The 27,595-nt window shown below is 41.3% G+C and overlaps 8 protein-coding genes across 11 annotated transcripts; 4 read left to right on the top strand and 4 right to left on the bottom strand.

Annotated features, from left to right (window-relative positions):
• The first annotated feature begins 454 nt into the window (after positions 1–454).
• LOC140786746 (E3 ubiquitin-protein ligase Os03g0188200-like) lies at positions 455–1,902 on the top strand. Its single transcript, XM_073135372.1, has one exon. The coding sequence runs from the start codon at positions 558–560 to the stop codon at positions 1,638–1,640; it is 1,083 nt and encodes a 360-aa protein (XP_072991473.1). The 5' UTR covers positions 455–557; the 3' UTR covers positions 1,641–1,902.
• On the bottom strand, positions 1,784–5,815 carry LOC140786745 (uncharacterized). Of its 2 annotated transcripts, none has more exons than XM_073135370.1 (4): positions 3,641–5,815; positions 3,130–3,210; positions 2,852–2,945; positions 1,784–2,766 (listed from the first exon to the last, which is right to left on the bottom strand). In XM_073135370.1, exon 1 carries the CDS (start codon positions 5,740–5,742, stop codon positions 3,694–3,696), a length of 2,049 nt encoding a protein of 682 aa, XP_072991471.1. In that variant the 5' UTR covers positions 5,743–5,815; the 3' UTR covers positions 1,784–2,766; positions 2,852–2,945; positions 3,130–3,210; positions 3,641–3,693. The 2 variants fall into 2 exon arrangements, with proteins under 2 accessions (XP_072991471.1, XP_072991470.1); XM_073135369.1 differs by having other exon boundaries at positions 2,852–2,933.
• Positions 5,816–6,337: 522 nt separating this feature from the next.
• On the bottom strand, positions 6,338–9,529 carry LOC140786747 (transcription factor bHLH145-like). 2 transcript variants are annotated; one of them, XM_073135373.1, is made up of 4 exons: positions 9,332–9,529; positions 8,461–8,921; positions 8,233–8,364; positions 6,338–8,158 (listed from the first exon to the last, which is right to left on the bottom strand). In XM_073135373.1, exon 4 carries the CDS (start codon positions 8,117–8,119, stop codon positions 7,190–7,192), a length of 930 nt encoding a protein of 309 aa, XP_072991474.1. In that variant the 5' UTR covers positions 8,120–8,158; positions 8,233–8,364; positions 8,461–8,921; positions 9,332–9,529; the 3' UTR covers positions 6,338–7,189. The 2 variants fall into 2 exon arrangements, with proteins under 2 accessions (XP_072991474.1, XP_072991475.1); XM_073135374.1 differs by having other exon boundaries at positions 6,338–8,152.
• Positions 9,530–11,146: 1,617 nt separating this feature from the next.
• On the top strand, positions 11,147–13,500 carry LOC140787136 (cyclin-D3-1-like). Its single transcript, XM_073135916.1, has 6 exons — positions 11,147–11,505; positions 11,938–12,024; positions 12,139–12,237; positions 12,327–12,528; positions 12,610–12,731; positions 12,799–13,500. Exons 1-6 carry the CDS (start codon positions 11,185–11,187, stop codon positions 13,012–13,014), a joined length of 1,047 nt encoding a protein of 348 aa, XP_072992017.1. The 5' UTR covers positions 11,147–11,184; the 3' UTR covers positions 13,015–13,500.
• A 1,445-nt stretch (positions 13,501–14,945) lies between these two features.
• LOC140786986 (uncharacterized) lies at positions 14,946–16,502 on the top strand. The gene has a single exon (XM_073135711.1). The coding sequence runs from the start codon at positions 15,299–15,301 to the stop codon at positions 16,361–16,363; it is 1,065 nt and encodes a 354-aa protein (XP_072991812.1). The 5' UTR covers positions 14,946–15,298; the 3' UTR covers positions 16,364–16,502.
• Positions 16,503–16,749: 247 nt separating this feature from the next.
• Positions 16,750–20,220, top strand: LOC140786074 (uncharacterized). 2 transcript variants are annotated; one of them, XM_073134264.1, is made up of 7 exons: positions 16,750–16,986; positions 17,617–17,812; positions 18,392–18,532; positions 18,658–18,766; positions 18,900–18,961; positions 19,470–19,573; positions 19,674–20,220. In XM_073134264.1, the coding sequence occupies exons 2-7, from the start codon at positions 17,720–17,722 to the stop codon at positions 19,774–19,776; spliced, it is 612 nt and encodes a 203-aa protein (XP_072990365.1). In that variant the 5' UTR covers positions 16,750–16,986; positions 17,617–17,719; the 3' UTR covers positions 19,777–20,220. The 2 variants fall into 2 exon arrangements, with proteins under 2 accessions (XP_072990365.1, XP_072990366.1); XM_073134265.1 differs by having other exon boundaries at positions 16,819–17,043.
• Positions 20,221–21,113: 893 nt separating this feature from the next.
• On the bottom strand, positions 21,114–22,780 carry LOC140786072 (uncharacterized). Its single transcript, XM_073134261.1, has one exon. It carries the CDS (start codon positions 22,442–22,444, stop codon positions 21,278–21,280), a length of 1,167 nt encoding a protein of 388 aa, XP_072990362.1. The 5' UTR covers positions 22,445–22,780; the 3' UTR covers positions 21,114–21,277.
• Positions 22,781–22,937: 157 nt separating this feature from the next.
• Positions 22,938–27,441, bottom strand: LOC140786073 (vacuolar protein-sorting-associated protein 37 homolog 1-like). The gene is made up of 8 exons (XM_073134263.1): positions 27,279–27,441; positions 25,704–25,745; positions 25,026–25,247; positions 24,632–24,719; positions 24,101–24,140; positions 23,978–24,024; positions 23,476–23,596; positions 22,938–23,268 (listed from the first exon to the last, which is right to left on the bottom strand). Exons 2-8 carry the CDS (start codon positions 25,727–25,729, stop codon positions 23,108–23,110), a joined length of 705 nt encoding a protein of 234 aa, XP_072990364.1. The 5' UTR covers positions 25,730–25,745; positions 27,279–27,441; the 3' UTR covers positions 22,938–23,107.
• Between the last annotated feature and the right edge of the window lie 154 nt (positions 27,442–27,595).

Genomic DNA, 27,595 nt, shown 5'->3' with positions numbered 1-27,595 from the left:
ATAAAATTTGGCTCAAATTTGAGAAAATACAATAGCAATGTACTACTTACCGTTGATCCAAAAACTTTAAATATTCTCTTGAAGCCAGAATGCCAGATGGATGAGCCTTTGAAGCTAATTTAGCATGTCGATCCATTAGCTGCTAATGATGCCAGTCGACATCGTCAAGTTCATAATCATATAGCTTATTACTCCCATATCAAAATTAAATACTTATCAAGTATTAAATATATATATATATATATATATTTTTTTTTTTTTTTTAAACAAAAAACTTATCAAGTAGTGGTTCCCATCTTCAATTAAATATTTGAAATGCATGAAAAATATTTACATTATTAAATAAATTACCTGATTAGTTGTTGACAATCCACGTGTCGTCTCAAGAACCACAAAAGTCAAACAAGAAAAGCCGGTGACCGAGTTCCCTCCCTCCCTCCTCCCCCTCATCCAGTTTGACCCCCACCACCATTCATGTCACCGCACGATCCCCTCCTCCCAATATAACTCCCACACCTCAAAATGGCCGCGCCACCGCACGATTCCCGAATCCTCTAATGCCGACGAACGATCGCCGTCCGATTCTTCCCCTCCTCCTGCTTCTCGTCACTGCCCGGTCGATCTCATCCCAACCCTTACCCCCACCGCCCACCTCCGCCCGCTTCTCCCCCAGCTTTACCCTCTCCGCCGCCATCATCTTCATAACTTTAATCTTCGCCTTCTTCTTCCTCAGCTTCTTCTCCGTCTACATCCGCCGGTGCGCCGAAAACCATCTCGCCTCCGCAGCCGCCGCCGAGGCTGCAGCGGTCGGCGGTGGAGCCGGAGGAGTTCGGCGGCGCGGCCTCGATCCGGAGGTGTTGGAGTCGCTCCCGACGATGGTATACGCGGCGGTGAAGGGGATCAAGGCGGGAAAGGGCCCACTCGAGTGCGCGATCTGCCTCTCCGAGTTCGAGTCGGACGAGGAAACCCTGCGACTACTTCCCGGATGCTGCCACGTCTTCCATGCCGAATGTATCGACCCCTGGTTCGCCTCCCATGTCACGTGCCCCGTGTGCCGCTCCAACCTCTCCGATCCGGCCGTGCTTGCCGCCGATCGCTGCCTAGTCGGCGAGGAGGCGTCGGTTCCGCCGGACATCGGAGTATCGGTGGAGACGGAGGAGATCGACGTGGAGAGGCCGGATCTGGACCGGATCTCGCGTCGGAGGTCACAATCGGCGGAGGGAGAGGATAGGTACACTCTGCGGCTGCCGGAACACGTGAGGATGGAGATCGAGGAGGAGGTCAGGCATCGGAGGGCGGCGAGCCTCGCCGGAATGGCCAGCTCGAGGAGTGGGAACGGGCACTGTAGCTCGTCGTTGAGGACGGTATCGGGGAGGAGGAAGAGAGGAGAAGGAGAGGCGGGAGAGGGGTCGTGTAAGCGGATCTTTCCCCTTAACGGGACTCCGATAGGTGAGCATAGCGGAGGAGGAGGTGAGAACGTTGAATCCGCTAACGTAATCGGATCCCACCCGGAAAGATATTATGCACATACCGTGACCCTTACCGGGTTTGTCTTTCAAGGCGACGTGGCAGCAAGTGATTGGAACCCCGATATATTCCAGGTCTCGACTGCTCTGCAATCACCCCCAGCTCCCCAATAATAATGGGTTTGAATTTGTTACAACAAAATTTGATGATTTCAAAAGGCGTTGAAATTTGATATGGTTTTTGTACAGTTTGATTCTACTTTCCAGATAGTTATTTGATTTATTTTGGTTCAGATAAAGCTAGCTATTCCATCTCCTGGCAAGAGATAAAAAATTGTCTGATTGATATAATGCACCTGTTTTAACACTTTGAAGGAGATTTTGACTTTACAAAAGGTGTAACATAATGCAAAAATTGTACAAAAGTTGGGTAATCTTGATGCATCTTTGTGGATTATGGAGTTCAAGCACTGATGATGTCCAATTGATGGTTTCAACAGGAGTGTCAAATGATCTAGCTGTAACCAATGCTATGGGAAGATGAACAAGTATATGTAAGGCCCAAGGCTCCCAGTCAACAACTCATGTAATACAATCTTCAACTATACGGCCTTTTCTTGCAAACATCCTACACTGTTAATGTTAGCATTATTGCTTCTTCACAAGCTGCATTCATCTCTGATCTCAGTAACAAAAGTCAGGTTCCTATTAACAAGCCCATCTCTCTCTTCTTCCAGTTCACCGTACTTTGTGCGGTCCTGCTCAGGTGAACAGCATCTCAGCTCTAGTAAAGGCGTATGGATGGAGAGAGGTGGTTACAATATGCGAGGACACTGATTTTGGCAGGGGCATCATCCCATTCTTCGTCGATGCCCTCCAAGAGATCAGTGCTCATGTTCCCTATTGCAGTGTTATTCCTGTATCTCTAACCAATGATCAAAACTATGGTAGAGCTTTACAAATTAATGACCATGCCAACAAGAGTATTTATCATGCACATGTCATACTCTATGAGCTCCCTCCTCTTCTCAAAGCCGAAAGACGCAGGAATGATGAGCAAAGGATATGCATGGATCATGACAGATGCACTAGCAAACATTGTGGACTCAATTGATGCTTCCACCATCGACACAATGCAAGGTGCCTTGGGTGCAAAGCTGTATGTACCCAAATCGAGGGAGCTTGAAAGTTTCACAACGAGATGGAGGAGAAGACTTCTCTCCCTGCTGCTCTTCGTGTAGTATGCTGAGTGTATAATGGTTAATTTTGGAGTCTATTCATTTCTCAATGCATGGGGTAGCTGAAGAAAAAAGTACCAAGTGATTTAGAATGCAATACAGATGAGCTTTTTACGAAAATAGTAAGGATAGTATTTCAGGCATCACCTTGCCAATGGCATCAGGAAGTAAGGAAGCCCATTACTAGTGTTTGAACAGCACTTCATTGCCATCATTGCAGCCCAAAATCCTTGGGAGATAGCTTGAGATTAGTAGGAATTTAGTTAAGAGTTAGATTATACAGAATAATTATTCATAGAACTAGACCCGAGAACAAAAATATACTAGGTGCACCTGGCAAGCAATATAAAGTATTAGCTTGAACTATTGTATCATATACAGAAAGACCAGATGACAAAAGTAATTGATCAGGAAGCAGCACTTACTAGTTGGCAACTTGCCTCGTCTTTCGGATGGCTCCATAGGTAATTCTTCATGCAAGTTTCATAGCAAAGACTATCATGCACCTAAACAGGATAAACATCAGTTTTCTGAACATCAATCTGCCAAGCTGGAGCAGAGTTACTGCTTAGATGTGATTTTGTTTCTTTGCTAGTTCAAATACTGACAAACTCCAATGATCCCTTCCGACTAGATAAATGGATTTGACATAAATAAATTCAATGCTGGCCTGCTTTATATGTATACCTATTTACATAAAAATGAGAAGTTCTTGATATGGCATCCCTATATATTTACATACATTAACTATAGAAGGTATTATACATAATTCAGAACAATTTCTTTACATTAAGCCAGTGCCAGTAGAGAATGATGCATAATTTAGTTTGAAAGAACACACAACATCAATGCAGCAGTCACAAAGATTTAGCTGAACATGCATTAAGTCGAACATACTATACAGGAAAGTGAAAGAAATAGAATCCATCCACTTACCAAGATCAGAATGGAGCATAAGATAACAATAGGCAACCCAAAGTTGAGCCTTGTCAAGTAGCTTCTAGCTGGAGTGAATGGACAGGCTTTTGAAGCTTTTTCATTAGCTCATGAAATGAAAATACTGTTCCTTTTGACACCTCATTTGAGAAGGCAGGTAAGTATTTCAACAATGTGTTGTCATCACCATCACTACTCAGAGAATCCAAAATAGTTGAAATAATTTTTGTATCAAGAGCCACATCCTTAGCTGCCATTTCACCAAGTAAATCAATGATCTCATTAGTTTCACCCTTTGCACTGTACCCACGTATAAGCGAATCATAAACGACGACATCGGGCGAGAAGCCGCTAGCAATCATTTGCCTAAGCACTCTCTTGGCTTCCTTTAAGTGTCCTGATTTCGCAAATGAATTAACAAGAATGGAATATGTTATAGAATCAGGATTCAATCCCCTTTGCAGCATATCTTCAAGTAATTCTTTCACTGTAATAAGGTGCCCTGATTTGCAGGCTCCATTAATCAGAATACTAAAGGAGACAACATCAGGTTTGCAGTGATTTGTCATCTCATTAAAAATACTCATTGCCTGCTTCATCATATTTTGTTCACACATCGCTGCAATCAATGGATTATAATTAAATAAACTGGGACTAATTCCACTATCCTTCATTTCATACAGAATCCTTTCTGCAGCATCAACTTGCTTCATTTTGCAGAACCCGTTTATCATGATACTATAAGTAAAGGAGTTGGGCTTCAAACCAGAGCGAGTCATCTCCTTCATCAGCTGCACTGCCCTTTTAACTCCTTGGATCTTGAGAAGTCCATCAATCAATAGATTGTAGGTCACCAGATTACAAGGATAACCTCTCGTGACCATCCTCCTCTGGAGATCCAAGGCCTGCCTGATGCGACCTTTCTTACATAGCCCATGTATAAGTGAGTTAAAAGTCATCACATCCGGCTCAACTTTAAATCTACCTTCAAGCATTTCATCAAGCACCTCCATTGCCTTATCAACCTGTAGTACATTGCAAAGGCCCACAATCAATGTGTTACAAGTAATCACATCTGGCTTAATTCCCTTTGCAATCACCTTCTCCAGTAGCTCAAAAGCATCTTGAATTAACCCTTCCTTGCACAATTGATTGATCAACACATTATACGTCACAATGCTTGGGTATTTGCCCCTTTCCACCATCAAGCCCAACAGTTTCATTGCTTCCTTGACCTTACCCTCTTTGCATAGCCCATCAATCAAACCGGTGTACGTGACTACATCAGGCTGAATTCCACGCTCTGCCATGCCATTCAACATCCCGTTAACCTCAGCCCACCTCCCAAACTTGGAAAGACCATGAATCAAACTACTGTAAGTGACCACATTTGGCAAAATACCACTCTTCAACATTTCATCGAACAGCTCCACGGCTCTATCTAAAAGACCCATATCGCAATATCCACTGATAAGAGAACTGTATGCAACAACATCTGCATCAAGTCCTCGCCTTTTTAACTCATCCAACAAGACCACAGCTTCCTTCACTCTCCCAACCTTACAGAGTCCATTCATTAATATCGTATACGTCACCACATTAGGACGGCAACCAAAGTCTCCACCTTTATCCATCTCCTTCAATAAGTCGATGGCTTTCTCCACCCTCTTCTCCTTACAGAGCCCATTGATGAGAGTATTGTAACTAATAACGTCCCGAGGAATCCAACGCCCACCCACTTCGCGAAACAGATCGATTGCCTCGGAAACGCTGCGAGCTTTGCAGAGGCCCTTCAATAGGAGATTGAGTAGATAAGTGCTCACGGGGTGGCCGAACTTGAAGACCAAAGCGAAGGCGGAGAACGCGGATCTGGGATCTTGGGCGCCTAAGAAAGAGGCGATTAGAGCTGTGAGAGTTGGGTAATTGGGTGGGATTTGCATCTGGGTCATGGTTTTGTAGGCGGAGAGGAAGGACTGGTGCTCGCCGGAGAGGAAGAGATTGTGGAGGTGGGAGTTCCATTGGCTGAAAGGGATCGCAGAGGAGGAGGAGGAGGAGGAAGAGATTAGAGAGCTCAAGGAACGAGCTTTGGGTATCCTCCTCATCTCGGACGTAGGGTTTTCAGGTAGTCGAAAGTGTGGTAGTCTTTTGGGTAGTAGTCGGGTTAGAGAAAGGGAAACGCTAGAGATCCAAGTTCCGGGAAACGATTCGAATTGGTAGTACTGGATTTATTTATTTTATTTTTTCATTTTGCACCTTGCATTATGAACTTATTCAGTTTCGAACCATATATTCTTACGATTTCTCACTTTCATAAAATCTCTCAATGCCTTCAAGCATGCTTAACTGCAAAGGTTTGATAAGATTCGATGCTTTTCTAGTGTTGATATGATCGCACTCAAAACACAATCTCTTTTCACCAAATATTATTTGGTTTTGCTGATCACTTGTTAATTCTCTCGGATGGATCTACATTAACTTCAAACTAGATCTCCTCACAAGATTTCTAAGACTAATAATGGCATAACTTTTGATAAAGTAACAGGTAACTAATTTCCAAGACTACAGGAGCCCACTAGTAATGATTAAGGATCTCTTTATTTCCTTATAACCTTTCAAGGCACAACAGCAAGGCAATAATTAAAAGCAGGTCATAGTAATTTGATCCACAAATCAACAAATTAAAGTTATATAACAAGATTGGGGAACATGGGATAAAGATATTACTAATCCAAAGAAGGAACAAACTCTAGTGGAGCTCAGCAAAGAGGTCTCACACAAAGAGCATCAACATCAATCCATGAACAGAAGCAAACTACCACTTACATACAAGGACCACAAACCTAAAACCACGCATGCATCCATACAAATTTTTTTTTTTTAAGAAGACAAGATATGATGCATACTGTGTACATTACATGCATCAGAACCATGCAAGACTAATGAGTGTCACCTGCTCAACTCCCATGTCAAAAAAGGAAGAGGAAGATCCACATCCAACCTATAGGACATCATGAAAGGGAACAGGATCCTGATTTCCATGAACCACAAAACTGTGCATACCCACCAAGCTTTGTTCTTGCCATCATACTCTTTGGGTCAAAAGGGAATGCCATCCATCTCTCTTTTTTTTCCCTCTCCGCTGTATCATTTTCGAGAGTATCTACTCTACCACAACCCACACAAGCACAAGCACATCACTCTCCGCTGTATCATTGCTCTCTTTGCTTTATTGGACCATCATATCTCTCCTTCTTCCCCTCCCCACCACCACCATCAAAAGCCCAGAGAGGATAAAGGGGGGAGAGGTACAGGGGTCTCACTGACCCACCAAGGCCATGCTCATCAGAGTACTGATTCCTATCTTCAATCATTGGAGCCGTGTGAGAGCCCATTTGCCTTTATCTTCAGCTCTTTACTCTTTTGGGCATCTTTTTCCTGTCATTACACTCGCAAACTGTTAATCACTGCTGCTATTGCTAATATCACTATTAACTCTAATATATATGATACTAGAACTAATGATGAAGATGGACACAGTAGTTGGTGGAGCTACAGAGAGAGAGCTCCGGGAGTCATGGCTTTCATCCTCAGGGACTTCAGGTAGCAGATGGCCTCATCGATGATGCTAACAGCATCTTTGTCTTCCCCTCCTGGAATGATCTTACGGAGCACACCAATAGTTTCTTGTATCCTCTCCCTCCTCAGCCACTTGTTATCAGTATTATTGGGCATCTCTTCTTCCTCCAATAACCTATGCTCATCTCCTCCTCCTCCCACACAGCTTGACTGCGCATCATTATCGACGTATGTACACTCGTAGTCCCCAGAGAAATGGGCTCTTGCTGAGCTTGCAGTGTCTAGAATGGATGCATCAAGTTCAGAATCATGTCTCCTCTTTTTTGCTGGTTGGCTTGAACTTGCAACTTCCTCTGTGGTCTCAGCTGCTCTTTTAACTGGGGTATGCCCGGTACTAGCCTCTCCTTCCTCGAAGTCCTCTTCGGAGTCTGAGTAGAGCAGCGCATTGATTTCCTCAGTGTCTTCGTGCATCTCCTCACCACCTTGTCCATCTGTTACATTGGTTTCATTGCTGCCCTGCAAATCCACCACTGGATTCGAAGGTCCCTGAACAGGTTGATGGATAACAAAAGAACTATATATTGGGTTAATTTGATTCGCAGATTGATCAAAAACCAGGAATCTCTTCTGAGTCACATCAATTCCTGGCGTACCATATGTGGGCACTGAAGATGCAACAAATCCTGAAGTATTCTGAAGCGATTTGTTTGCATAAAACCCTGGAAAGGGCAGATGATTTCCAGAGGAAGCACGGCGAAAGGTGTCAGAGTATGTAGGAAACACCATTGAATTGGTGTTCTGTTGGCTCATATCAGGCAGCCTGAGACCACTCGTATAGTTCAAATTACCAACTTGCCATGCCGAATGAGGCAAATGGCACTGAGGATCGAGATCCTTCCCCATCCAAAGTTCCAAATAAACCACCAAAGAAATTATCTGCAACTAAAGCATGCAAATGCGTTATCCCATCGATAAAAAAGAATAGTTCAACAAAAAGATGTTATCCAGTTTCATACTATTAGAAGTCTGCAACAATCTGACGATTTTCCACAAGAATGCCTTCCACAAACTGCAAAAGTTTATTCAATGAAGCAGGAGACGGAGCTAAGCTACGTGACCGGCTTGAGAAGCTGGCGGAAGTACTCAGCCTAGTGAAAGATAAGCAATATAAGATTGTGCAGAATAACGAGAAAGTTAAGATCTTTGTACTCGCAAAGAAAAAATTCTATTATCATTCAACGTACCTGGCAATCCTGTAATGGTTGGAAACAAGCTATGATCCTAACGATAATGGTGTCACTACCGGCAATCCCGTTCTCATGCTTCAGTGCTCGGAATCTCGACTGGCCTGCTCCTTGGCACACCATCACTACTTTTCTCTTCCCTTAAGCAGACCAATCCGCAGAAACCCAGAAGGAAACAGAAAGAAGAGGAGGGGGAGGAAGGAACCCAAGTAGCCCTTGAAGATCAAATAACTATAGCAGATCGAATCCAATGACTACTAAGCAACTCTAATGAAAATGGGAGTTGATATGGCACCGAAATAGAAATGCAGAGGAAGAAGCAAGGAAAATAGAAGAAGAGTTACAGGATAACCCAACAATATAAGTTGAAGGAGATCCCTTTCCGGAGGACTTCAACAGAGAGGCTCAACCACCGCATTATACTGAAACCACGAGAAGCTTCGATTCCCACTTCCAGCAAACTGCAAAGAAAAATCATAACTTTCTTCGTGAAAGAGGCGAAAAGCAGAAGATCAAAAGTTTTAAAATGGCCTTTTGATCTCAATCAAATCCCTTCAAAAGGATCTAAAATCTGCGCGAAAAATGGAAAAGGGAAACACAAAAAAAATCCGACTTTGTACACAAAATCCAAGAGAAAATCAACGGACTAGAAGCGATCTGAAGCTAAAATCGGCCTTCTGATCATAAATCCCTCAAAGATGGTCATAAATCTGCAACCAAATGGAAATGGGGCACAAAAAGATGGCTTTTGCGACAAAAAAAAATTCGGTTTTGAGCGTAAAATCCAAGAAAAAACTGATCAAACTAGAAACTAAACCAGAACAATCAAGAAGAAAATAGATCAAAAATCTTGAAGGATTCATCAACTTACACCGCAAAAGAACTCGCAAGAGTAAGAATTCCGCGCGCAAAGCCTCAGATCTCTTGGCCCGAGGTCAGCAGAAAGAGCCCAAAAGCCTACTCCACGCGGGGATCGGGAGACGAGCACGAAGCGAGGAGGAAAGATGGCCGAAAGGGAGTAGAAACCGAAGGCAGCCGTCTCTCAAAGCGAGAATTCCCAGGGCGGAATAAGAGGATAGCGGAGGCGAGGAGATTTTATCAGCCCACGAGGACGTAAATACCCTCAAAAGTTGGACTAATTCACGGCTTATCAAAAAGTGGTTTTAGTGTAATATTGTTTAAAAACTATTTTGTCTCGTATGGGTCAAGTGACTTGTTGACCAGATTAGATTGGGTTCGAACCATGGGTCGAGTCATGCTCACTTTATTCTTTTTTTCAACAAATTAAATATTAAATTATGCATCATTATATTATGATACTATGCAACCCTACAAATATAAAATTTGAAAAAAAAAAAAAAAAAAAAAAAAAAAAACCCAACTAGTAAAAAGAATGAAGAAGCCATGGAGTTATGAGTTAAAAGGAATAATCCAAACAGGAAGACCACGTATGCTTGGAGTGCCACACTACCAAAAATAAAGTATAAAAGTTGCACTGCATGCCTCTTTACTTTATGATAAGCTAAAAGGAAAGGAAAGGAAAGGAAAGGAAAGGAAAGGAGGGGAGAAGAAAATTAACATAAAAATAAAATAAAAAGGAAAAAGAGAGGAGTGGAGAGGAATCCATGCTTTCATGCGTAACGCCATTTGACAAATTGCATCAACCCCACACCCACTCCCAAAGTCTTACATTCAAAAGGTTAATAAGATGTCAACACTACTCTCATTCACTCTCCTTTTATTTTTTTCTTTTTTTCTTTTTTTTTCTTGCAAAGAAGATAAATTCTTATTAGTGATAATTTTATTTTCACCTCTTCAGTTATCACTGTTTTTTTTTTAATATAACGACTCCTTGAATTATCAGAAGTATTTCACCTGAGTTATTATGTACTAAAAAATAAAATTTTAGAAAGTTATTGATAAAAAAATTAATATAGAATTATCTCTTCTTATTATTATGGAGAATAGTATATTGGTTAGTATATCGAGCACATTCAATGGCTCTAATCGAATTCAAAAGGTGAGCACTGAACGAGCTCACTCAAAATTCTAGTTATGGGGGGTGACAATTAAGTTGATTAGTTACAAATTATACTGATCATTGGGTTGGCACAAATTCTTTAAATTATAAATGAGCTAGTTAGATCATAATAAAGAGTTGTCACACCATAAATAAATTGACGGGTCGGATCATAAATGTTAAACACGGATACGATAGGTTTAATAATTAGATTAGACGAGTTAGACTTCAATTAAACTAAGTTCAAAGCGTGTTTACGAAGGGAATTAATTACCTTATCGAACCATCCGATGGTGTCAATTTTTGCTACTACTAAAAGTTTGGAGTGGGCTCAATCTAATAAGCTCGATAGAAGCCCAAGATCGTAAGCCTATCAAATTTTTTTAACAATCACCCTAAAGAAAAGAAAATATAGCTAACACCCAAAATATAACTTTTATGGAGCAATATACTTAATATATTTTCCTCGACTCTCTTTGGTCTTTACTACTTAGTACTTGTTTTGCCCATGCCTCTACTGAGAGAGCCCGCTGTCCTCTCTATTGGGCAGTGTCCCCTTCTCCTGTCTTCTTCCATCTCTTCTCCCAAGATTAATAGCATAAAAAGCTCCTCTTTGAGATCTCATTGTTCCAAGGGGAGAAGAAAAACTCCTCCTTTTGGTCTCATTGCTCCTTGAGATCTCCATACCTCGATCAATATCTATAATGGTGGTGAATACATATGACTTTGCTTCTTCTACCCTCCTCTGCGGAGAGGACAACAACAGCATTCTCTGCTTTGAGGAAGAAGAGGAGGTGGGTCTTCATGGAGAAGCTGAAAACCATGAGCTTGACCGGATTAGAGATCTAAAAAGTGGTCTTTGTTGGGATTTTCTCATTGAGTTCTCGTTGCAATCGGAGGAGTGCATAGCCTTGTTGGTTGAGAGGGAGTTTCACCATCTTCCTGGAGATGGTTATGCCGAGAGGTTGCAAAGTGGAGCGTTGAAACTATCTGTTAGAAGAGATGCCATTGATTGGATCTGGAAGGTGGATTGAGTTGGCCTTTCTTTTCTTTATGAATATTGTCGATGGCTTTTGGTCTACATTTCATATCTAGTGATGCTTGAGTAAATAGGATGTGATTCTGATCATTTTGGACGCATATCTTTTATGTCTCCACGAGGACTATTGTTGATATTCTCTATCTCCTAGTTGGTTTTTCCTACAATATTGCTTTCGATGCTGTTAGTGCTTGTACTCCTTGCTAAATTGTTTATGGAAGTATATGCTTGCATTACTCAGCATCTTTGTTATCTATATGGAAATAGTTTATTTCCCTCATTTTGTTTCTTTATCCAATGAAACAGTATCAGGATTCATCTTTCTCCTGCTTAATGTTTTTTTTTCCTGATCCCTTCTCATATGTTTTTCCCTCCATCTTCGACCTTTTGATTGATGGCTCGTTTTCTTGATGGACAGGTTCATTCTCACTGCAATTTTGGACCACTGAGTGTCTATTTGTCTGTAAATTACCTGGATAGATTTCTCTCCGCTTATGAACTCCCTGTAAGAGATATTTCAAGACAACCATATTGTAGATATGTGAAGTTCAGTTGGTCTAGTTTGACATAATACACAGATGCCATCTCTCATCTTTCTGTGTCTGTGTCTGTGTTGTAGCAAGATAAGGCTTGGATGACACAGTTGCTATCTGTGGCCTGCTTATCTCTTGCTGTCAAGATGGAGGAGACTGAGTGTCCTCTATGTCCAGATTTGCAGGTGAAGAAGAAACAGCAAGTAGATTTTACATGTTCTTTTACTGTTACTTCAACATAATGATAACAACAGAATTTGATCAACTCCAACAGGTTGGTGAGGCAAAATATGTGTTTGAAGCTAGAACTATAGAAAGAATGGAGCTTCTAGTGCTGAGCACACTGAAATGGAGGATGCAAGCTGTGACACCGTTGTCTTTCATCGATTACTTTCTTACCAAGTACAATGACGGTAAACCACCGCCAAGTGCAACGCTTTCTCGATCTGTAGAGCTCATATTGAGCACACTCAAAGGTTAGTTTGTCAGAAAATTTACTTGTATATCTTCTTAGATATTGACTGACATCCTAATGTGAATGTAAATTTAAACTGCAGGGATAGTTTTTCTACAATTCAGGCCTTCTGAGATTGCTGCAGCAGCGGCATTATCAGCGGTGGGAGAAATCCGAGATCAAGAAATTACCAAATCTTTGAGCCGTTGCATCCATGTGGATAAGGTGAGGCTACATTCTTGTGTCATTATGTAAAGGTTTTCTTTTGTTCTAACCTAGAGCTTGGTTGCAGGAGAGAGTGTTCAGGTGTTATGAAGTGATCCAAAAGTTAACAATGGTGAAGAGGAGGGGCAGTGAAATAGCTACTCCATTAGTTGCTTCTATGCCACAGAGCCCAATTGGTGTATTGGATACTTCAAGCCTGACCTACAAGAGTGACGATATACTAGTTGGGTCAGATGCAAATCAATCCCCAGCTTCCAAGAGGAGAAAATTATGCAGACCATAACCTCATGAGAGAAGAGGCCTTGTTTGTATTTTGTAGTGTTCACCTTCTTGTGACTTGTGAGGCTTAGTGCTGCCTCAGTTTTGCAGGAGGAATTTTATTATTAAGGAAAAAAAAACATGGATGAGACTTAGAAAATTGTGACAAAAAGAAGAGAGGAATGAGTAGCTGAGGGGAGATCTATTCAAGATTTCAATTTAACAAGAAGCAGCCATCATCAGTTGTCAAAATGGTCTCAGGAGTTGTGATAATTGAGAGAGCTTAGTATTTTAGGAAGAGAACCGAGGTGCAAAAGATCTGAGACCTAGTAAAATAATCTTTTTGGGATCTAAACCACCAAGACCAGATGACTTAGAATGGGAGAATTGCTGAAGGATATAGATATCCAATTAAAAAAAAAAATCTACATGGTCAGTTTCTCCATGTTTGTACTATATGTATTCCCTTCAATTATTTGACTGCCTGTCTGCTTAATACTCCAAGATTTGTTGTCCTCTATAATACATAAAATAAAAAAAAGACCCAAATGACCAGTGCAGGTCTTGGGTTTGGTCAAAAAGAAAAAAGAAAATTTCCAACTTCAAGCATTCATTGTGGAGTATTAAACAATGATGATGGAATTGTTCCACTTCTGGCTTGGTTTCTTATTTATGTTATCCTTCGATTGTTCTTATTTAAATAGAGTAGACAACTAAGGATTAAGTACTCCTTGAGATCCAACCTTCAAGCATTAAGTTACTCCCTTTGGAGTTATATTTCAATATTTCAATGACATTATACCAAATTAAGCCAGGACAAAGCCTAGTAGAGTTCTTCAGGTTTATCTTCTGGAAAGTTTTTTTTTTCCTCATTAAAGATTTAGTTTTTAAGTTAGCATGACTCAATATGGATAATGTCATTAATGTAGAGTACATATAGAGATATATTGAGAGAGAGAGAGAGAGAGAAAGAGAGAGATGCCTGTCAGGTTCACCACTGCTTGGCTGCAGAGGGAATGAGACAAAGCCAGTTAACGTTATGTCCTTTGCTTTGGCATGCATACCAATATGCCATATAAATAACACTGATATGATAATAATAAAGGCAGGCCCACCCAATGCCCTGGCAAAATGAATAAGGTCGCCAATCTTCATCACTTCCTCTTTCCCCATTCCTGCAGTAGAAAGACAACAAAAATGTGGAGGTATTTGATCTATTTTAGTAGCAAACCAACAAATAAATGGCCAAAACGCAAAGGAAAAGTTAAATCCATTGCAGTTGATGCTGTTTCTACATCGATTTTGTCTGGTTCCAATTCCAATCTCTGGACTATCCCTTCCAGGTATAAGATGGCAGTGAAGCCTGGAACATTAAATTGTCAAGTGGACTGTGGATACGGAGGAGTAAGCGCAGGACTCGTGAATAGCTTAATGTCCTACAACAACCAACCTGGCTTTAGTCTGCCACCACGACCAGGCTCCAGATTCGATGATGGGGCTTCAAACGTCTGCAAATATTATGACCACAAGAAGACTATATTAGATGATAATAATAATAATAATAATTATTATTATTATTATTTATAATAGTAATAGTAAGGTAAGAAAGTACTGGTCCATTGTTGAAAAAACTTAGGATCCACTCGATCAAGTGAAGCCAGGAATAGTCCATACAAATGAGCCGATCGGTTTAAAATTAGAAGAAGCAAACTTCTTCTATGTTTACGAACTCATTCCCAGCTAATTAACCTCTGATAGAAGAGTTCCAAAATAGTTAAGAGGGTAATAAGGAACGGTTAATGGGGTCATACCTAGCCTGTTACCGTTGGTGTAACTAATTTCCCGGTATTACCAAAAATAGACCGTGTTTTTCCCCCCTTAAGGCGTGCATTACGGCCAGGTTACGTTATATAATGAGGAAAGCCCATCGTTGTCTCTTTGCTCTCTAACCCTCTCTCTTCTGCTTAATTAATCTCAATTAAACAGAGAAAGAGGCCATTAATCGTTCTATCCTTCTCCTGATGATCTAATCGGATTCATCTCCACCGTTCATTCCTGGCTACCCGGTAAGATGGACCCGCGGCGCATGGAACAGCTGTTGCTCCTTTGCCTCCGATCTCAAAGCACACGTGTGGCTCTCGTAGGCGGTAACCACACCGCTGCCCGCTTCTGCACTCGCTAACCGCACCCCACCTTCCTCTTCTCTCCCTCTCTCCCTATCTCCCTCTCTCTTGCGTAAAATTCTCTTCTAGGAAAACGACTTTGTCGACTACGCGAATCTCGAGACGAAGAAGACGAGGGTCATCCCAATGGCCGGAAACCGCTTCGTGATCCGCACCATTGGCCGGTCGGTGCTCCTCGCCGTCGCGGTCCTCTCCTTCCCATTGCTCCGATCGGCTATCAGCGATCCTTCGTCATCGAGGTCGCCGGCAATCGGGGATGATTTCTACCTCCCGCTCCTCCTCGCCGACCTGAGGCACCATGGCCTTCTTCGCTCGGGAGACAACGCAGCATTCCTCGGCAATCCCGGGTCGTGGCTCCATTTCCTCGAGCGGAGCGGGTTCGAATTGATATCCGACGACCGGTACCCGGCGGCCGCCGACTCGTCGCTCTACTTCGTCTTCGCCGCCACCGGCTGGAAGGGACTGGACTCCATTGATCGCGCCGTCAAGATCGGCGGCTTCGCGGCCGTCGTTCTCGGCTCCGACGAGCCATTCGTCCCGCCGAAGAACTACCGGATTGCGTATATCCGGCGGCTCGGCCCCAGCGTCGTAGCTGTACAAAAGATCGCCGACGCCGGCGATCAGCGTAGGCTGAGCCGGAGACTCCTGGCGGTGCCTGAGGCGAAGAAGGAGGCTCTGAACCTGCTCGAGGACGCCCTCCTCGAGCCGCCGAGGCCGCGAGGGAGGAAGCAGCGGCGGCGGCCGAGGTACCTCCCGGAGCTCACCGGGGATTCCTTGGATAATTACCGGCGGCGGGTGTTCGTCGAGGTAGCACCTGCGGGGAGAGGCGGTAGCGCGGCGGTGTGGTTCGAGCGGCACTACCCGAGGGGAGACCGCGAGTTCGAGATCATCCGAGTGGACGAGGTGGGGGCGGAGGAGTGGAAGGAGGACGGCGGGATGGCGGAGTGGTTGGAGCGTAACGTGAGGGAGGAGGACTACGTGGTGGTGAAGGCGGAGGCGGAGGTGATGGAGGAGGTGGTGAGGAAGGGAGACGCCATTCGGCTGGTGGACGAGCTCTTCCTCGAGTGCAAGAACCAGTGGGAGGAGAAGGGCAATACTGGAAGCAGGAGGGCATATTGGGAATGCCTCGCCCTCTACGGCAGGATTAGGGACCAAAGTGTTGCCGTTCACCAATGGTGGGGTTCTTCTTGAAATTAAACAACAAAAAAAATTCCTAAGAGATGAGGGAAAGAAAGAGAGATTAATACTTTTATTTATTTATTTTTTCATATGTATATACAAATGTATGAAGAAGTAAGTTGGCATTGAGAGACCTTATAAGTTTATTATATAGCATTCTAAGGTCCTTCAACTTCTTTGTTTATTAGTATATCATTCCACTGTTGTTTTAGTTTGTATCCATATCATATAGCATCCACCAAGAAATTAATCTCATAATCTAAACATAGTTTAAAGTATCATAAAAATAGAGTCAAATAAGAGTAATTACAGAATATACTATATTACTATGCATGCAACTACAATTTTGCCACTGTTTAATTTCTGGTAAGATTACCATTCTGCCACTATTCTACCTCGATCCCAAATCCGGGTACGCCAATATCCGATCCGTTTACAACCCCGGAAGCAGGTCAACTTCAGAGTTCAGGCTCCCCTCGACATCGTTGGATCCACCGACGCCCTCTCTCTCTCTCTCTCTCTCTCTCTCTCTCTCTCTCTCTCTCGATCTCGTCTCCTTCTCTTCTCTCGCAACCCACTACTTCTCAGTATTTATCGCCTAAAATCTCTGTCCCAAGAAAGCGATCTCCATCCAGGTGCGTCGGATCTCCAAATCTTTGATCCACTTCTGTCTCTCTGCTATCTGATTTGAGGTTTGATTTTGCCTTAATGTCTCTTCTGCTCTCACTTGTTTGGTTTGTGCGAGCACCGAAGTATGTCTAATCCATAGCGACCTGTTAGATTTATACTGCCCTAGGCTGAATTCTACGAAATTTGTTCCAAAATTATTACAGTATGAGTTAGAATAACGCAAAATCGTGCGAGAAACAATCTACATGGCTGGAAACTAGATGATATTAGAAGTGATCGCCTCGTGATCTTGATGATATAGGATTTTCTTGCGTGCAAATGGCCCTAGATGGCTGTGTAAATAGGTGTTAAATCTACTATGTGATATGCAAATTTTTCTGTTGCTATGTATGTGAATATGCGGTGATATAGGACAGGTGGTTAATTAGACATTTTAGTATTGATGCACGATCCCTCCAATCATTGCTAGAACTGTTTGAATTACGGATATCCTTTTGCGACTGATAGTCTAGCTAACATGTAAGATATTTGCACTTCGTTAAAGTACTTTCTATATGATCCCTTAATTGGTGAATTTGATAATTGTATTTTGTACATGCTTTTTGGGTGTTGATTGCTAGGTTATTATTTTGCAGGATATTTGCGGAAGACAGATGATATTGACATGATTTTTAGGAGGTCCTCTCTTTCGTTTGGAAGATAACCGCTGAGAGACTTGTTAAGACGAGCATTACAGCAATGTTCTCATTGTTTTATGGATTCTGGAAGTATATGTTCAGCAAGACAGAATTTCATGTTCTTATTCTTGGAATAGACAAGGCTGGGAAAACTGTAATGTTCCTCCTTATGTCCATCTCTTGGATGTTTAGTTTATCTACTGTTATGAACTTTATCTAATGCATAGTGAATATCTTTTTCACTTCTGTTAGTTATTAGATGAACTCATGCACAGTGAGGATCTCATCTTCTTGGTAGGAATCAAGCTTGCATGCAATAGATATGTAATCACATGACATTGAGGTTAATACTTTTGGTCTATGCACTTAATTATGTAAGTATAGGTTAATATTTCTCTTCTATGCTCTTAATTATATAATTTGAATTTTATTTATTTGGACATGTTTTTGCTTGGTCTTCTATTAGATTTGTTGAACTTGTCACTGGTTTCAGTCGTACACCTGTTGCAGCACCACTGATGAGAAGATACTTGCCATTTCTTGTCTAAATTCAATGTATACAACCCCATTCTAGCACTAGCATAAGTACTAACCCTTTTCCTGTTAGTTCTCTAGTATGCATTATGTTCACTCCAGAAACAATTTGCACCTTGTCTGTAAGTACTGTAAGCTTTACACTTAGATCACACTCTGTGCTAAATAATTGATTCTTAATGTATGCCTTTATTTGTAGACTTTGCTAGAGAAGTTGAAGTCGCTCTATTCAAATACAGAAGGGCTTCCACCTGATCGGATTGTCCCCACTGTTGGGCTTAACATAGGCCGTATTGAAGCTGCAAATGCAAAACTTGTCTTTTGGGACTTAGGAGGTCAGGTGTGCTTCTTCTTACTAAATTTCGAGAACGTTGACTTATTCATCACATGTGCATCTTTTACGTGCAGCATTTGGGATTGTTATAGAAATTGAGCCAAATTTTGATGTATTAATCTGTTCTGTAGATTGGCCTGCGCACAATTTGGGAGAAATATTATGAGGAGGCTCATGCTTTAATATTTATTATTGATGCTTCTTCTCCATCATCTTTTGAAGATGCAAAGTCTGCATTGGGTTAGTGCATTCTGTATATTATAGGAAGCAAATTCCATGCAACTGTTTCTGTTCTGACTAAACTAGTAGCAAGGAAATCCGAAATTTGATTCATATTTTTTTATCTGTACAAATCTTCAAAAAAACTCTACAGAAAAGGTACTTCGACATGAGGATCTACGAGGTGCACCACTTCTGATATTGGCAAACAAACAGGTATATTATTTCTTCTCCTCCATATTATCTAAACGATTTGGCTGCTATTTTTTGTTGCATACGTGATGGATACTATTGAGTTTGACATATTACGCTCATATTGGCAGGAAAAGGTTATTATACTATTTAAGGCTTGTTAGTTTATTTTGGAAGATGCTATGGAGTTTCTCATTTAGTCTTGTATATCTATCCGCATAACGTAAGTAAGCCAGATTGTCATATGCTAAACATGAGGCCTGCATCCATCTTCTCTCACCTTAAAGATTGCCCGAGGTAGATAAAGTAGTATGTGATCAGGTATATATTTTTGGTACTAGACAATCCTAATTAATGCAATCTAGTTCTTTATGTAAAGTCCCCTTCCTCCTGAGTCGACCTAGCAATAGCATGCGGTCATATACTCCTATTGGTCTCCGAATTCTTGTACCAAGCATATCTTTTTGTTTCTAGGCATCTAGAATTTAATTTTGAGTAAAATTTTCTTTTTTTCTGTTTTCTTTTTCAACAGGATCTGCCTGGAGCTATCTCAGCTGAAGAATTGACTAGGTATTTGGATCTGAAAGAGTTAGATGAGAGGGTACACATGTTCCAAGCTGTATCTGCATATGATGGGTGAGTAAAGCAACCTCACTTCTACTACCTATCAAAACGTTTTAAAACTTTCTTGTGCTTCAATTGAGTGATTGTTCGACATCGTCTGAGATGTGTGCAGGATGGGAATAAAATTTGGCATTGACTGGTTAGTGGAGGTCATGGAAAGAAGTAAGCGCACAGAAACATTACGAATTCATGGAGGTGCAGCTGGTCATATGTAGCACTTTTTCTCTGTTGGTATTGAAGACCATCCAGGAGCAGAGGTTTTGATGCTTAGAGATATCGCTTGCTAAGTAGCAATGTGTATCTTGGTTAGTGCACATGATATGAAGCTGCAAATGGTTGAAATCCTATTTGATCCCTGCTGATTATATCGTCAAGACGATTGCCTACCACTCGCAGCATCATGTGCAGCCTGATGCTGGAATTTTCTTCTGTAACTCAATTTATTTGATGATCAAGTGATTCTTCAACTGCTTCACCTTTATATGGTGGCATGTCATTATGTTTTACCATTGTTATATGCCAGAACATTTGTCATAGTATAATACAAGATGTGAGGTTCTCTTGTTCTTGAGCTGTCTGCAGGATTATGATTAATATGTATTTGCTGTTGGACCAATGTTCTGATTTTGATAAGAGAATGGTGGCTCAAATTATCATTACATCGGGCGCTTAGTAGTAAATTTCTTTTTCTTCCTTTTCTTCAGTTTCCTCTAATTTATATATCATTGAGTGAGAATATGTCAGATCCAGTTATAATTTCAAAGCATTAAAGAGAAGATCTTGTATATATCTTTCTTAGCTGGAGAAGGCTGTAATCGACTGACTGACGTATTCCAAGCACAAAAAGATGACTACAGCAAAAGGAAACAAGGGACGAACGCGAGATGACATAGCAATGTTTTTTTCCAGAGTTGGCCAGAAATTAAGGCTCCCTTACCTCCAAATTCCACTTACGATTCACTATTCAATGTTAAACAATTCAAGCTATGCACTCATATATAGTAGGTACACCAACTGAATGATCTAGTCTTGTTCACGCCCATGCTTCTGGTGTCATGTCAATGCCACATTGCTGCATAGCAATTTACTTTACAAATAACTATTTAAAAAGATGGATTTGCTGCTGTCTACGCATTGTGCACAGGATTCAGTGGGATAAAAAGAAGAAGAAGAGAGGACCAATAACAATTATAGATTGAGTGACCAAAAATATGAACATTGCCATGTAAAAAAGAGGTTTTAATCATTGCATAGATCGTCAATAAATAATGCGATTTTATCACAAAAATAACAATAAACACATATCCCTAGCAAACAAACTATCACATTTCCACTAAACTGACTCTATGCAACATCTAACAAACCTAAAAACATATACGAAGTATAAAGTGAAGAAGCTATAAAAGCTTATACCTCGATGTAATTCCTGTTTGCTTCATTCATGGCCACATGCAGAGAAGTGTTGAGTGAGTCAGAGATCATCTTTGTGAACAACACTAGCACCCTGCAAATCTTTGCCCAAGTATCAAACCAGTTATTTCTTAACACCAAATTCCCTAGCTAACGAAAATATAGGAATAAACATTAATTAGTGTGACAAGTAGTTATACATCCTAATACATAAGTTATAAAGGATCAGGCGTCCCTAGATTACAAACAATTCTGATCCCAGTAAAGCATACAAGATCAAGGCCCCAAAACATGCACCATCTTCAACTATGGCATCCGCCCTGGAATCTCCTCTTCCCTTAAAAATGGCAAGTTATGCAAATTCCCCAGCAGTTCATCAGTAGCATCCACATCAATATGAAAGCTCACCATTTCTTCATCTCCTCCTCCTCCTCCTTCCATCTGACCTCCGCCATCCCAACCCTTGGCCTCCTCGTTGATATTTATCCCCCTGAACTCGCCGTCGGAAACCCTCGCCCCAACTCCCATCCAGGACTCACTCTCCCCACCAAAAGATCTCTTTTTTAAGCCGCCACCGACACTCTTCCTCGCCATTGTCTTCTTGTTCCTCATCGCCGGCGGCTTATTCCCGCCATCCTGTTGTGCTCCCTCCTGCTTTGTATCAGTAGGGAACATAGGATAGAAGGGTTTCCACCCGTTACTGAGATCGGAGCCGTTGGGGAACCCTAAGGGAAAGAAACCCCAAGCGCAGTAGTACATGTTTGTGCCAGGGACGACCGGTGGTGGTTCGGCGATCTCGGTGGCGTTGAAGGGGCGGGAACAATTAGGGCACCGGAGGGACCGGTTCTGGTAGGTTCTGGCATACTGGTGCACGTGGCAGCACGTGGGGCACGCGGTCCAGAAATCGTCGCCGGATTCGCCGCCGGTTGGCGGTGGCGAAGGTTTCGCCATCTCGATCTCGGCGTCGAATAGGGACTTCTTGGAGGGATCGGAGAGGACGGCGTAGGCGTCCGCGACAAGCTTTAAGGCGACGTCGGAACCTGGGTAGTGGTTCCGGTTAGGATTTAGGAGGAGGGACAGGTGCCTGTACTGACGCTTAACTGTCACAGGATCGGCGGTGGCGGAGCCACCGGTGAGCTGGAGGACGGAGTAGTAGTCCACGTGGTTGTTGAGGCGGTGCTGGGCGGCGAGGAGGACGTCGGATACGGCTAGGATCTCGTCGACGCCGGCGAGAAGGGGGTCGGATTCCAGCGCGCGCTCAGCGAAGCGCTTGCTTCCAACGAGGTCACGGGCGTAGAGGAGCTTTGCGGCGATGTCGAGGCAACGCTCTGCCTCTCCCCGGCCTCCTCCTGCCCCGCCGCCGAGGAAGTCCATAGGTTTGAGTTCTACTCCAACTCCTCTCCGGGGAGAAGGGGGTATAGGGGAGTTGGAGATTGGAGAAGGGGAATAAAATGACGAAATAGGACGAGACATTTACTCGATTTACCATGGTTAAGAATAGTTGGCACGGCTTTTTGTGAGGGTATTATAGTCTTTCGAGGAGACAGTGGCCAGTGGGAGTGGGAAGTGAAGGTTTTAAATGCTAGTTTAACACTTTAACTGGTTCGCCTGCGGGCTTTTCCTCCAAAAATTAAAAAATAAATTTAAAAAAAATAAATAAACAAGAAGAAATAGAGCGGGGATACTCAGTATCGTGATGCGCGGCGGACTGCCGGTAAATGAGGTATGTGGGCCATGAATGAGCGTGGATCTTATGTACTTTTGGATAGTAAGAATTGGGTACATCCGCTACACCACGGCGGGAGTTTTGTCTGGAACGGAATGACACAGCGTGCATCCCCGGCTGCAGGAACTTCCTTAGTCGGGTACTTGCCACTGCGTGATTGGATGGGAAAGGAAGCCACGTGGATGTACTTCCTTCATCACACCAACTATATATCTATACATATAATGTGGGAGATTAAGATGGCCCTCAAACAATATAATCTGTTTTCTTTATAATTAAACTGCAAGCAATCATGAATTATGAAATATGTTTACAACAGCACACCAACGATGAGGAAGAGATTAAGAGTAAAAGAAGCCACAACTAGCAAATGTTTTTAGATACATGAGAAAGACTGCACTAGAAATGCACTAGAAAACTGAAGTCTTGGCAGCAAGATGGAGAAGTGCTCGCCTGTGGTGAATACCGCGGAGCCTCTTGTAGTTCTGTACAAAAGTAGTTAGATCAATCTCCCGGTTGGAAAGCTTCGTCTGTAATAGTTCAGATTCCTCATCCGCCTTACTCACCGCCTCTGTGGAGCGAGGATACATCAATCGTCAATGGAAATTTATACATGCATGCAAAAATAATGCATATGTTTTCATCTGATGTAATTGGGCAATTGAAATTTGTGGATTATTACTCATGAAACTATACTATTTATCTTATTCAGGCATATCACTGAACTTCGTTCGGTGTTGATAATACTTGCCATAGTATTTGCATATAAACTACTTACCATGCAACTTCTCAAGTAGTGCGGAGGGAGAGTAGGAGTTTAAGATCTCTTCCTTTTGCCTCTCTAATTCAGCTAACTTCTCTTCCGCAGCAGCCAACTCAGTTGTCCTAATGATAGTGCACTGCATGTATTAGTCATAATGAGTTAATGACATAGTCAGGGTCACAGAAAAGATGCTAAACCGCATTGCTATGATGACATATTTAGACGATTGCTTTGGCATTTTGTTACTTATACTGCATAACTTCCAAAACAGTGTTAGTTGGTATATAAGTAAGCTTGAATTCTCTATAGACCTGCTACAAGAATTTCTGCAGATGGAGTGTGGGGGCAGCCTCCTTTTAGTGGGAAGCTTCATCTTTTTAGTTTTTACCCCCCAAGGCAGCCTCCTTTTAGTGGGAAGCTTCATCTTTAAGCCAACTAAAATGCTGGGTTGCAGGTGATTACTGCTCCAGAAAATTACTTGATGCTGAATGCAGAGAAAAGGATTCAGTAACTATACCTGGTTCCTGAGCTCCAAAATACGTGGTTCATTTTCCAAATTCTTCCCTGAAAAATAATGCATGAACTTAATATATGAAATAGTTTGAGAAGAAAAAAATCATAATTCAAAGAAGAAACTCACTAGCAAGTTCCAGAGTCTCCTTCCTAAGTTCCTCATGTAGCTGAAGGAAAACAAACCAAATGTTTGATCAAGATTTTCTTATTCTGGGATATCAGACGACAGAGAACTGGGTTTGAGCTTATAAAACAAACTCCACTGTAAAGATGGAAAATATCCGAAAAGATTCCAAGTTAAGAAGGTCTAGTTTGGGACGTTGACATTCAAGAGACATCTACCCAACAACTCAAAGGAAGATCTCGGAAGAATGAAGAAAAAGTTACTGCTGACTAAAGTAATCTTCAGTACAATATATCATGAATACTGAACTCAAACAGTTCCAACATTTTGCCTGACCGTTGAAACGGCTTGTTTAGACATCCAATCAACAATATATCTCAAATACTTAAATCAAACAGTTTCACCATTTTGCCTGACTGCTGAAACGGAAGAAATTTATTCAAACATCCAATCAACATTCAGTAGGATCAATGTTAACAATAATTACAGTTGTCGTATAAAGCAAGAAATAGAGGGACAGATTTCCCAACTTACATTGCTCTGATTTTTTACTTCATCAAGTGAATTGAAGAAAGCAGTATAAGCCTCCTTGTCAGCTAAAAGTTTTCTCAACTCGTCGACACTGCAGGTAAGTCACAATAAGAAGTGCCAAAATTAATAAAAGTCATGCAAGAGTAGTATGTTTACATGCATATACATGAATCTTAGCACAATATGCACATTTAGCTGCACAGACAGATGTGCAGCTAAGGTGGCAGACGGCAAACAGTCATAAGTAGCACATAAGTGTTTGGTTCATTTAAGCCTCAAATATCCTATGATAGGTAGGACCATGAGTTAGCAAAACAGATTCAAATGTGGTTAACCTTGCAAAAATAAATTAAGTAAAAGATAAATGCACAGTACTGAACAAAGGAGGCATAAGTACCTTTTGTTCTTCAAGCAAGCATTAATTCCTGCTGCCTCAGCAGGTGATGGCTGTCCAAGCGATGGCGACTGAGGACGTTCTGAAACTCTTTGGCGTCCGCTAAGACTAGAAGAACTACTTGGAGTCAAAGGACGTGAAGATGAAGTAACCACTGAATTAGGGTACCAAGATTGAGTAGGGATCTCTGGAAAATTTGGTTGAGCTTGTTGCTGTTGGGATCCCCTATTTCCATGTAATAAACTTAGAAACATTAAAATCCAAGACACAAAAAAAAAGGAAACCAGATACATCATACTTAATGGAAGGTCAGTTCTTTCAATTGGGTACTCATCAAACAACCAAATTCCTAGTTTAGCCACCAAGAACACTTACAAAATTGAAATTGGTTTCTACATACCAAAATGGTTATTATGTACGATTACAGTTAAACTATTGAGTGCAGCCATGGAAAATAATACAATTGTTCAAAATCAGATCTTAAAAACTGATGATTAAGTGAGCTGAATTATCTTCACAAACTGTAGCTCCAGAAAAGGATTGTGCAATGATGAAGTAGACTGTGCACTACCACAAGGTTGAAGATAATGAAATCAACTAAGGCTACAAACTTGCAACAGTATAAAAATAAAACATTGCTAGCCAAAAACCTGGAAGATTTAAATGAAGTTCAAGACTTACCCAAGAAAAGGAAAACTCCAACTCATCGTGCACTAGTGAGATCTGCAGAACACAACACAAGATTGTAGGGTTATCTTGCCCAGATATAGAACTATAGAAGGATCTATTTCAGATTAAAATATACAAAATTACATGATTGTGAACACATTAACTGCAGGACCTGGTCTAATGACTCTAATCATGATTTCCTTTATTATTGAATGATAAAACTACAATGGACTAAGTGTTTCAAGACAAAAGGACCTACTCAGATCACAGAAAAATAAAAGTACATCATCAAGAACATGTTAGCCACAGGACCTGGCCTAACCATAATTTTCATTTATTATCACGTGACAAAACTCAGTGGACTAAGTTTAGTAATACAGATATTTCAGCAGTTAAAAATCATCCAGCAGTCCTAGATCCTGCCATAAGAAGTATTAAAATAACAAACACCCAAACATAAAACAGAACTAAAAATGCATGAATTAGAAAAGGACTAGAAAATGAGACACTAAGAGCGAGCAGAAATGGTGAAAGATCAAGTGAGTCCAAATATTTATGCATCCAAACATAATATACATATGTACAGGTTTGTATAGTGTGACTATTCTCATCTTACTAGTAGTAACAGACATGGTATATATCTTGTAAAGTAGGTAATAATCACCTAGTTATCTCATGGTGCAACAAATACTCTACATGTATACCAAATATAAATAGTTATATAGCATCTATATATTCTAAGGGACTGTTTGTTTCCATGTATTTCTAGATACTGCATCTATAGTTTTAGATGAGAAACAAACGTGAGCAAAAATATTAGATCCTTCTCTCTTTTCTTCTCACCAAAGATTGAGAGACCTTGTTTTAACACCCACTTAACTTGAACGGATGTCAAGATGCCGCATACGGACGTAACTTAGCACTTGAAAAGGCTATTATGGCATTTATAAAATAAAAACTGATTTTCATATTACACTTAGAATGCATGGAATCAATTTCTTCAAATACATGAAACCAACCACCACATAAGTGTACATGAGATCGTACTTTCATGCACATGAAGCTCGCCAGTGCCGAGCTTCTTGGCAGTTGCTCGGTGGAAGATTCGGACAAGGAACTCAATGAAGAAAACGACTGGGAGATGAATTACCCTTGCATAACCCATCACATCAGCCTCCATAATACATTGTTTTTTGTGCACAAATCAAGGTATCAAGTGATATTAACCATTGGGATAAACGTATGAAGTTCTTTAAGCAACGATATGCTAATAGAGTAATAGTATATAATGATAAAGAAAGAGCAACCGGGGTTTTGCAAGTCGCCAACTTCTTCTCTCCAAGCCCCACTATTTGATGATGAGAATGGCGGATAGGATCTAGTGCGCCAAATTAACAGGAAATATTACTACCCATAAAAGAAATCATCGACTTTTTCTGGATCAATATTATAGCTTGAGATTGTTCAATTCCATACAAGGAGCACATATATTGAAATCAATAAATTAGCAGTCAATTTTCATCTAGCTCAAGATCAAAGGGATAAAATTTGATTTTCAATTTAAGAGATCTAGGGTTCCAAGCATACCTTTTCCCCTCAATAAACCGAAGAATCGTGCGTCCCAGAGAACTAATTACACCACCGATTGGGGGTAGAAAAGGGACGAAAGAAGAGAGAAGACCAAGAGGGCGCGCGTCGCAGCTCGCAAGTTTATTGACAGGAAACTTCTCATTTAAGTCCTTCAAATGTTAAATATTAAGGACTCATCCTTCAAAGGGAATATTATTAAAAAAATCAATAATAATATTATTTGAAATTGCGTATGACATCCTGAAATTTAATTCCTTACGAAATAAAAGATGAATTATAAATGGAGACATATTATAATGGGTCAACGATTTATT

Source organism: Typha latifolia, chromosome 4, assembly GCF_019914945.1.
Source record: "Typha latifolia isolate L0001 chromosome 4, TyphaL0001v2, whole genome shotgun sequence".
In the NCBI taxonomy this organism is placed as follows: domain Eukaryota; kingdom Viridiplantae; phylum Streptophyta; class Magnoliopsida; order Poales; family Typhaceae; genus Typha; species Typha latifolia.
Note: the sequence above shows the minus strand (reverse complement) of the source record. Positions and strands in the feature narration are given on the sequence as shown.

Bases quoted from the DNA above. Each gene is read 5' to 3' on its own strand.
- LOC140786746 (XM_073135372.1), top strand. From the start codon at position 558: ATGCCGACGAACGATCGCCGTCCGATTCTTCCCCTCCTCCTGCTTCTC.
- LOC140786745 (XM_073135370.1), bottom strand. From the start codon at position 5,742: ATGAGGAGGATACCCAAAGCTCGTTCCTTGAGCTCTCTAATCTCTTCC.
- LOC140786747 (XM_073135373.1), bottom strand. From the start codon at position 8,119: ATGGGGAAGGATCTCGATCCTCAGTGCCATTTGCCTCATTCGGCATGG.
- LOC140787136 (XM_073135916.1), top strand. From the start codon at position 11,185: ATGGTGGTGAATACATATGACTTTGCTTCTTCTACCCTCCTCTGCGGA. The intron at 12,238-12,326 runs GTGAAGAAGAAA...CAACTCCAACAG, and splicing joins CTCTATGTCCAGATTTGCAG to GTTGGTGAGGCAAAATATGT. The intron at 12,529-12,609 runs GTTAGTTTGTCA...TTTAAACTGCAG, and splicing joins CATATTGAGCACACTCAAAG to GGATAGTTTTTCTACAATTC.
- LOC140786986 (XM_073135711.1), top strand. From the start codon at position 15,299: ATGGCCGGAAACCGCTTCGTGATCCGCACCATTGGCCGGTCGGTGCTC.
- LOC140786074 (XM_073134264.1), top strand. From the start codon at position 17,720: ATGTTCTCATTGTTTTATGGATTCTGGAAGTATATGTTCAGCAAGACA. The intron at 18,533-18,657 runs GTGTGCTTCTTC...TCTGTTCTGTAG, and splicing joins TTTGGGACTTAGGAGGTCAG to ATTGGCCTGCGCACAATTTG. The intron at 18,962-19,469 runs GTATATTATTTC...CTTTTTCAACAG, and splicing joins TGATATTGGCAAACAAACAG to GATCTGCCTGGAGCTATCTC.
- LOC140786072 (XM_073134261.1), bottom strand. From the start codon at position 22,444: ATGTCTCGTCCTATTTCGTCATTTTATTCCCCTTCTCCAATCTCCAAC.
- LOC140786073 (XM_073134263.1), bottom strand. From the start codon at position 25,729: ATGAGTTGGAGTTTTCCTTTTCTTGG. The intron at 25,248-25,703 runs GTAAGTCTTGAA...ACATGGAAATAG, and splicing joins TGGAGTTTTCCTTTTCTTGG to GGGATCCCAACAGCAACAAG. The intron at 24,025-24,100 runs GTGAGTTTCTTC...ATTATTTTTCAG, and splicing joins GGAGACTCTGGAACTTGCTA to GGAAGAATTTGGAAAATGAA.